General features: G+C 41.8%; 1 protein-coding gene across 2 annotated transcripts in view; it reads left to right on the plus strand.

Moving 5' to 3' along the window:
• CEP152 (centrosomal protein 152) overlaps positions 1 to 695 on the plus strand; it is a 2,961,597-nt gene extending 2,960,902 nt beyond the window's left edge. For both annotated transcript variants that reach the window (XM_044077591.1, XM_044077592.1), the window contains exon 27: positions 1 to 695. This exon is cut by the window's left edge and continues 602 nt beyond it. In XM_044077591.1, the coding sequence (XP_043933526.1) occupies positions 1 to 453 (453 nt within the window). In that variant the 3' untranslated portion in view covers positions 454 to 695.
• The last annotated feature ends 8,982 nt before the right edge of the window (positions 696 to 9,677 follow it).

The raw sequence follows: 9,677 nt of genomic DNA on the forward strand, positions 1-9,677 counted from the left end.
GGCAGCTGTCATGAGGCTTATTCATCTCAATCACTAAGAACAGTGCCTTTGAGAGATTATGTCACACAGTTGCCTTCCTCTGTCTTGTCTCTTGCTTCAGACATTAAGTCATCGTCTGGTGCTGTAGAAAGTGGGGGTGTCCATAGCAAGAAACATGGTGATATATCAGAAGGACAGAATGGTAAGACTAATGATTCTAAGAGGAATGCTTCATTTCACAAAAAAGAACATTTTTCTCATGTTAGTAAGCACAGATCTCAAGCTTGTGTAAGTCCAGATTCAGGTAACTTTAGCTCTGTTGGAAAAACAAGCACCACTCTGCAGAGTTCAGATACAAGGAAGGCATCCAGATTACATGGAAGAAAGTTGGTAACAGATCCCAGACTACAGCAGCAAGATAGTGGGATTGATAGTCCACTCACTTCTGATAAACTGCCTAACAGAAATAGTTAATTGCATTAACACCCTCAACATGTAGTACATCCTTATGGCTAGCTTTGGATTCTGTGGCAGGAATTGTACCCAGACTTTAGTGTAAAGCACACTAAAGAGGTGGGTATGTCCTTTGTAAGCACTTTATTTTTGTTAAGTGTCCCAGCAGACTTCCTTATATAAATAAGCAGCTGACATTGCAAGTATAAATGTTGCTTAGTCTTATAGTCATAGCTCTGCATCTGTAGAATGTATTTGTTGAACTGAATCGTTTTACATATATATATATATATATATATATATATATATATATATATATATATATATATATATATATATATATATATATATATATATATATATATATATATATATATATATATATATATATATATATATATTATATATATAAATAACTTAGTTATTGGAAATCACTGATTTCCTAGTGTACTAAATACCCTAGCAAACTCCTACAATGTTGCATTTAATTCATAGCTTCCAGGTTGCTCTTCATTAGACCAACTTGTACCTGCATTGTATTTTGCTACTGAAAGTGAAAAGCATCTCAAAATTGTATGTACTTTCATGTCATTCTGTCCAGAACTTGGCAGCAGATCTTAATTGTCTGTGAAGCTCTTCTTGATGATGTGGAAGATCCACATCACAAATAAGCATGGTGTGCACTCTTTATCTAAGCAAATTTGATAACTCAATATGTGGAGCAGATGTGCTTAGTCATTTTTATATTAACTCCTCCTTTTGTTACTGTGAGCTCCTTGAAACATATAACTAAGCCTAAGTATTTACTTCTCAAATATCAATTATCTTGTATTCTATGTTGTACGATTATGCCTGATTTCTGTTTAGTAATATGAAAGATTATATTTCAATACCTTGAGAGATGACTGTCCTATTTTTATACTTTTTTTGTGTGTTTGTTTTTTGATTGTCCCTAATCATGTACTGTTATTGATAATAATGTTTTTCTTAATAAAATATCTAATATTTTAACATCTGAGTTTTTTGTATATGTTGTGCTGTATAGCAAGCAATTCCCAGTACACCCCAAACCCGCGACATCATTTCCCATGGTCAGTGCCATCCTTCTATCTTAACACGCCTGAAGTGCTTCCTGATGATCTTCGTATTGATGCTCCTCTGAGGCATTTGAGGATTGATGGTCAACTTATGCTTTCCTTTGGGGAGATGAGTTTTCTTTGGGAAAAAAACTATGTTCCATTTTTTTTAGATTTATTTAAGTTTTGTTACTTTCCTCTTCAGGTAAATTATTTTAAAGCTAGGATTGTTTTGTTTAATCTGAATGTCTCGAGACTGTAACATTCTTTTAAACTGAGCACTCATTTTTTCTGTCAATTTAAAAGTAGTGTAAACTAACTCAAAACATATTTTCTATGGATAAATTGTGTTTATTTTTCTATTGTGGGGCCGCCATAGTAAGTCCCCCCCCCCCATCAAAAAAGTAATTTTTGTGGGCTGGTAGTTTTACCAACATTTGCTGCTTATCTTCCAGGAGAAAGCAGTACCCTTTTTGGCTTCACAATGGAATAGATTGCCAGTCCCACTGTTAATCCTTCTTCCAGCAACAAAAAGAAAAAGTTAAGCAAACAGCCTTTGCCACCAAAGCAGGCTAGCCATTTGCCTTAGCCACAGGTGGGTGTTTCTGCTATGGCCATTTATTGTACTTCAGACTACTCCTCTTTTACCTCAGGTCCCACTGGTATAGCACCTACAAACAGTGTAGACAGGGTGTTAGCCACATCCTCTGCAGCTGTTGGAGTCCCCTCAGTTGGCAAGAAAAAAAACACTCTTGTTGGTCCTGGGAGAGGGAACAGGGAACTTTTTCCTGTTGTGTCAGAATACTGTGTCCAGCCCTGAGGAAGCAGTGGCTGCCATTGGTAACATTGTTGGCCCCTTTTTCCTGAAAACCAAGCATGTATCTACTCCTTCTCAATTTTTGGGGGGATAGCAGTAGTTTATTGGGACTGGCTCAGGGTTTAATTCAGGCTATTGATCATTCTTGTAAAATAGTTTCTGGTAAAAGAAAGAGTCATTCTTCTTTTTCTGAAGAGATTCAAAATCCTGAATCTGATCAATAAGAAGCGGGGACAGATTCAGGATTTTGTTCCCCCATTTATGATTCACACTCAGAGGAGAGCTCATTTTCTGATTCTCTTTGTGGGGGGTATCTTTTTCTCTGGGACTATTGCTAGAATGGCCCAGTGTTTTAGTGGGAGAACACTGAGGATGTTCAGTCCCTCAGAAAATACTGAGTTGTTGGAGATTTTCCAGTCTTACGCCCATTCCACCTGCCCTTTCTGCTTTAGAGTGCATGTATCTTCCAGCCTGCAATTTTCCTGATAGCCAGCATACCTCTCAACTGTCCATATTTTCGCAGAATGGCCAGATTTTTGTTCATATTTTTGGTTTGTTCCTCATAAAATTTGTGGTTTTCTGGCAAATCACTAAGGGTTGAAGTCATTAAATAATATACATTTGAATGTCAGACCATAACCTTCAGAAAATGCATGCGAACCCAAATCCTACTGATGTTCTTCGTTTTTCACTGTTGCAGTTATCACACTTGGGTTATCTGCCTGCAGATAGCCCTTAGTCGGCTCGAATACCATAGTCTTGGGATTTCTGCTTCGGATGCTGTTGCCTCTTCCATGACGTCAGGTCGTCAGGGGTATAAAACATGCAGCCGACGCCATTACATCAATCTTTCTTGCCGAGAAGGAGCCAGAAGCAAAAGGAGTTCGCAAGTGCCGGTCGGCCGCTACCTGAAATTTTCATTTTTTGAGTTTCAGACCTGAAGTCTTCTAAAGCTAAGTACCCCATTGGGGATTCTTTTTTCTTGCTCTAACCGATGTCAGAAAAAATTAACAATTGTCTTGCCTGTGGAAAGCAAATACCTCACAGAGATTTTCATTCTTACTGCGTCACCTGTTTAGGCCCAGACCACAACGTCCCTAGCTGTCAGTTTTGTGCCTTGTTTAAAGCCCGAACCATTTGTCGTCAGGCTATTTTTGTAGCTAAATTCTTTCGCTCTCGTTCTCCGTATTCCAAAATGGCTTCGTTAAGCCATTCGACTACCTATCTTCCGAAAAAGCACAAAGACAGACCGCATAGGTCAAAAACTGTCAACGACGCTTCCATTAAGCTTGTCGCCAGTCCACTGGCACTCAGTTTGGCAACTTTGCAGCTCCTGATGCCTGCTTCTACAGATTCACAGCCCTCTGCTGAGACCCATTTGGAATCCGGTATGCCGCTAGATGCTTCTTTGACTATGGAATCTGCGGATCTCTCTACCTTGGATGGGTCCGGAGCCACTGTGCAGGCACCAGCTTCTGAGGGTGTATTCTGACCTACCGATATTCATATTAAACCGACAACTTCATTTCCTACTAAAACTACCGAGTTTCTCAGGTCAGGAGTTCGCACTATGCCTAGAAAACTGACGTCAAAAGCCCATGCTCATCCTCCCATGCCACAAAAACAAATGCTTAGAATGGCTGAAGACCTAATTACTCTAATGAGGGGGAGCCAGCCTTCCCCTGCCAAAAGACAAAGAATTAAATTTCGTTCTGATTCTACAGACCAGGAGTGTGATGACTCTGACCCTTCTGATTACCAGGACATACCCTTTTCTACCTATGAGGATTCAGATGCAGATGAATCCATTCCCTCTGCCTCCCCTCCAGAGGATTTCTCTTTTGTTGAAACCTTGCATACCTTAAGAGAGCATTTCCGCTGGGAATGCCAGGACTATCCTCAGTCCAAAAAGAGACTCAGGGAATTTTTAGATTTGACTCAGCACAGGCCTCTAGCTATACCCCATGTCCTGGATATTGTAGATGATGTCTTCTTGGAGTCAAGTCTTACTCCTGACACCTTACCACCAGCTCCTAGAAAACCTGACAGGTACTACAGAGTACCTGATTCTCATAAATTTCTCTTTAAGAATCCTACTGCGAATCCAGAGACTATTTCCCAGGGACCGAAAGGCATTAAGGCTACTACAGCCAAAAACCCTACCCCTTCAGACAGGAATTGAGCTTTAGATAGATGGGGTAAGAAGGTATTTACCTCAGCAACTCTTGCCATCAGGACTTTGAATTGCCAGATTCACATGTTGAAGTACCAGCAACATATTATGGAACTAATTAAACAAAAAAATGGTGTTGCTTCCAGATTGTGCAGAAAATAAAGATTTACAAGAGTTAATGCATTCTGCAAACCAAGTTAGTAAACATACTTTGCAATGTGGGTTTGATGCCTTAGAAGCATCTTGCAGGGCTGCTGTCACTGGGTCTGTACTGAGAAGGCATGCTTGGCTAAAAGACCGAGTCTTGCCTGACCATGTCAAAGCAAAACTACTAGATGCTCCATTAAATCAGGAGCGTTTGTCTGGCACAAAAGCAGAAGTTCTTAAAAAGATGGAAGAAAAAGCTAAATCTATGCAAACAGTCAAAGATTTCTTACAGGTGCAGCCACCTAGATTCAGTAGGCATTGGCCTTCAAAAAACTGGTCCTTTCCAGTCCCTCTCAGGCCTTCTCAGTCCAGACCCAGGAGAAACATACCACCAAAACTACAGTCTCCGGGTATGCAGAGATCTAAACTATGGAGTGTTTCCACCTCAAAATCAGGGAGTGGTAAGCCACCCACTTAAGGAAAAAGTTCACAATGACTTTGCAGTTATCCTTCCCAGCCATGCCCAAGTACTTGCGCCCCTAGGAGGAAAACCCGCCCTTCATGCAAGAAACTGGATGTCCATTACTCGGGACCGATGGGTTCTAAACATTGTATCCCAGGGATACAGATTCTACTTCCACTCACTGCCAACACCAAGCGGGTTGCCAGACCTTCCTCCAAACCAGTGGCAGAGGCTCAAAAGTAAGTACTTTCCTTTCTCCATATCAGGGCTATTCAACCTGTTCCAGTAGAACAAAGGGGACAGGGTTTCTACTCCAGACTGTTCCTAATGTCCAGAAAAGAGAGCTCTTGGTGCCCTATCCTGGATCTTTCCACCTTTCTGGTGGTCCCAAAATTCAAAATGCTTACACTGCAACAGCTTCTTCCTATGCTAGTCAAGGATGCCTGGTTAGTCACCCTAGATTTAACAGAAGCTTATCTGCACATCCCCATAAGGGAGTCTTGCAGGAAATATCTACGTTTCAGGGCAGGCTCTATGCACTTCCCTTTGGCTTATCTACTGCGCCCAGAGTATTCACAAAATGCCTGGCTCCAGCCATTGCATACTGCTGGCAGAGAAATATTCAAATCTACCCATACTTGGACAATTGCCTGATTCAGACAGACAGTCAGGAATTGCTACTTCAGCACCTGGCATTTGTAAAAAGACTTCTAACTTCACTGGGATACATCCTCAACGAAAAGAAATCACAACTGGTGCCCAGCCAACAAATTGTATTCCTGGGAGCAAGCTCGAACACAACTTCCCAGATGGCATTCCTCACTCCAGAAAAGCAGGTCCATCTGACAAACTATGTCAAACTAGTGGCCAACAAAACCCAGCTATCTGCAAGTAAAACACTGCAAGCCCTAGGGTTCATGGCCTCATGCATTCTGCTAATTCCATATGCAAGACTGCATATGAGGAAACTTCAATGGTACTTAAAAAGTTTCTGGTGTCAATATTCTCAGGACGTGGAAACCGTGATTCCTATCATACCTTATCTAAGGGCAGAGTTCCTTTGGTGGGCAGAAGCATGCAACCACAACAAGGGACTTCTTTTCACTCTACCCCTTGCCACCCAAACCCTGACAACAGACACATCAGACTATGCATGGGGGGCTCACATGGCAGGCAAATGCATTCAAGGCAAATGGAGCCCAGAACAAATTCCCCTGCATATCAATCAAAAAGAGATTCTAGCTGTACAGAATGCTCTGACAGTCTTCAAATAGCTTATCCTTCCAGGACAGCTCCTGATAAAGACAGACAACACCACAGTTATGTGGTACATAAACAAGCAGGGCAGGACTCATTCTTACCCTCTCTGCAGGTTAGCCATGGCTCTGTGAAACACAGCCTTGAGCATCCAAGTGCATCTACAAGCTCAATTCCTGCCAGGCAAGCAAAATTCACTGGCAGGTGACTTAAGCAGAAATCTACTGGACCCTCAAGAGTGGAAACTGGACCCCAGCTCATTTAAACTTCTAACCCAGAGGTGGACCTTTTTGCCTCCCCCCAAAACCACCAGTTGGACTAATTTTGCACCAGGAACCCTCACAGCAGAGCCTGGAAGGTGGACGCCCTATCCTTTACATGGGAAATCCTCTCAGTTTATGCCTTTCCTCCTCTGCCCCTCCTCTCAAAAGTACTACTCAAGATCAAACAGGACAGACCAAGGGCAATCCTTATTGCACCAGACTGGCCACGCCAGCACTGGTAGCCACTCCTATGCAGTCTGACAGCAGTGCCACCCTGGCACCTACATCAGACACCTTCCCTGCTGTCTCAGCAGGAGGGACAGATTTTGCATACACAGCTGCAAACCCTAAACCTTGTAGCTTGGCTTATCCCATGAATACACCACCAGCATCCCTCAGCAAACGGGTGCTGGACGTCATCCTTGAGGCCAGAAGGCCTAGTACTAGGAAATCCTATGCTGAAAAGTAGAAAAGATATTGTTCTTGGAGTCAGTTTCAAGGAAAGGACACAGCTGTGCCCAACTTACCTCAAATCCTTGATTACCTAGCAGAGCTGCTCCACAGAGGCCTATCCTTCTCATCCATTAAGATTCATGCCTCTGCCATCTCAGCTCATTATAATACTGAGCCACTCTCTTTTCTCACCCTCTTATCAAGCAGTTCCTGAGAGGAGCTAACAATTTAAGGCCCCCTAGGAGAGCTCCCACTCCGGCCTGGGACCTTAACTTTGTACTGGAAAAGGTCACACTTCATCCTTTTGAACCTGCTGCTTCAGCAGAGTTAAAATTCCCCTCTTGGAAAACAGCCTTACTTCTAGCTAATACTTCAGCAAGAAGAGTGTCCGAGTTACAGGCACTAATGGCAGTGGAGCCCTTCATTGTTTTCTATGCTGACAGGGTTTCCCTCAGGACTAACCCTTCCTTTATGCCCAAGGGTGGTATCCAGTGTGGCTTTAAACCAATCCATCCATTTGCCAACCTTTTTCCCCAATCCTCAGAATAGAGGGGAAAGGATCCTGCACTCCTTGGATGTGCACAGACAGCTCAGGTTCTACCTTGACAGGACTTAGCCTTTCAGAAACTCTGACCAGCTACTAGTCAGCTTTGCTACAGGGGAAGAGGGCAAGGCCATTTTGAAGCAAACCATTTCCAAATGGGTAGCACACTGCATCCATTTCTGCTACAAGCACCATGGAAAATCTACCCCTCATTCCACTTGAGCTACTTCAACCTCTACAGCATTTCTCATGGGGGTCCCCACCAGTGACATCCTGGAAGCTTGCAACCTGGAATTCTGTACGCACCTTCACCAAGCATTACCACTTACCTATTTTTTCTAAATCCAGAGCCAGATTTTGCTACAGCAGTCTTACAAGGCCTGCTAGCCAGCCCTAACTCTTCTTGACTGCCTTTCCTCAGCTTTGGCAATCTACCCGTGTGATGACTGCAACAGTGAAAAACGAAGAACATAGTATAGTTGTATGCACTTACCATAAATGTAGATGTTCGAGTGTATTCACTGTTGCAGTCCTGGTTTCCCTCCTTCCAGCCCCCTGGCTTTCTCTATCCTTTTTTCCTATCCTCTTTATAGCCATCTTTTATGGCAGGGGTATTTACTTTTTACTGGAGGTGTTCCACACCATGTAATAGCTTCCTATTTTGGGGGCTCCTGGCATCTAGGGCAAGAAAAACTGATGTAATGGCATCGGCTGCATGTTTTATACCCCCTAACGACCCGACTTCATGGAAGAGGTGACAGCATCCAACGCAGAAATCCAAAGACTCTGGTATTCGGGCCAACTGAGGGCTACCTGCAGGCAGATAACCCAAGTGTGATGACTGCAGCAGTGAATACACTCGAACATCTACATTTATGGTAAGTGTACACAACTGTACTTTCTAGCAACTTTCTAAGTTTATAAAAGTAATATTACAAGTCTGTGCCTATTTTTGGGCTTTCTTCACCCCATTGTTTTAGGATTTGTCAAGATTTCTTGTGCTAAGAGGCACGTCAGACAGCTGTCCCTAAAAGGCAGAATGTGTAAAGTTCCTCAGTCTTTTAAATTTTTATACACTATTCCCAAACCTAACCCAGCAGCTATAGCCTTAGTTGACTAAGCACTTAGTTAATTCCTGTCATAGTTTTTCTAATAAGGATGGAAGACTGATAGCTATGGGAAAAAATGTATACTTCTGCAACTTTGAATTTCAGAACTTTAAATTGTCAGATTTATATGTTAGTTTGTTCTGGCTAATTGTGAAAGTATGAGGAAAGTTTTATCTACATGATAAAAACCATGAAACTGTTTACTCTAGCTTGTGATAAAAGCTTTCTCTTTACCTCCTAATGTATTTTACATTTTATTTACTCCTCCTCTTGTTTCTTCTTGGTTCCTTACCACTGCTCCACCTTTTCCCCTTTCCACATCTTTAATTCCTCTGTCTTCTCTTTTCTCTCTAGTTACTGGCACTGTTCTTTACTTTTCCTATTCTACCTCCCTTTCTCTCTCTCACTCTTATCTCCTTCCTTTCCTTTTGCATTCATAAAAGTAACATACTCTATCCCTTTCTCACTGTGTTATATTCATATATTCTAACTGGCTGTTCTGTTTTAATGCCAAAGCCATATACTTTTTTGATGCTACTTCATTCGAATCCTGAATTTAGTTGTATTTTGCGCTGTATTATACCAAGTTGTTATTAGTTGTATTTTGCACTGTATTATACCAAGTTATTATTGTCCCTCTCTACTGTGAATATGTGTAAACTGTATTATTTCTGTTTTTATGAAATTTCTATGAAACTTTTTTGAATTATGGGCTTGCCTGGCCTAGTGGACTTTCCCGGTAAACAAATGCAAATAAATAAATAGTTTCTTCTTGTAAAGAAAAATCTGCTTTAAATAATTTAGTTTTCTTTTATTGCACAGGTCACTACTCCATTGCTTGCTAAGTGTATATGACTCTGTTAATACTTTTTCCAGGGCTATGGCCACTAATATAGTTGTAAGGAGGTTTGCTTGGCTACAGTCTCAAAACCTCTAGGATGAG

This window comes from Protopterus annectens, chromosome 7.part0 (genome assembly GCF_019279795.1).
Source record: "Protopterus annectens isolate FY-2018-M chromosome 7.part0, PAN1.0, whole genome shotgun sequence".
Taxonomy (NCBI): Eukaryota; Metazoa; Chordata; order Ceratodontiformes; family Protopteridae; genus Protopterus; species Protopterus annectens.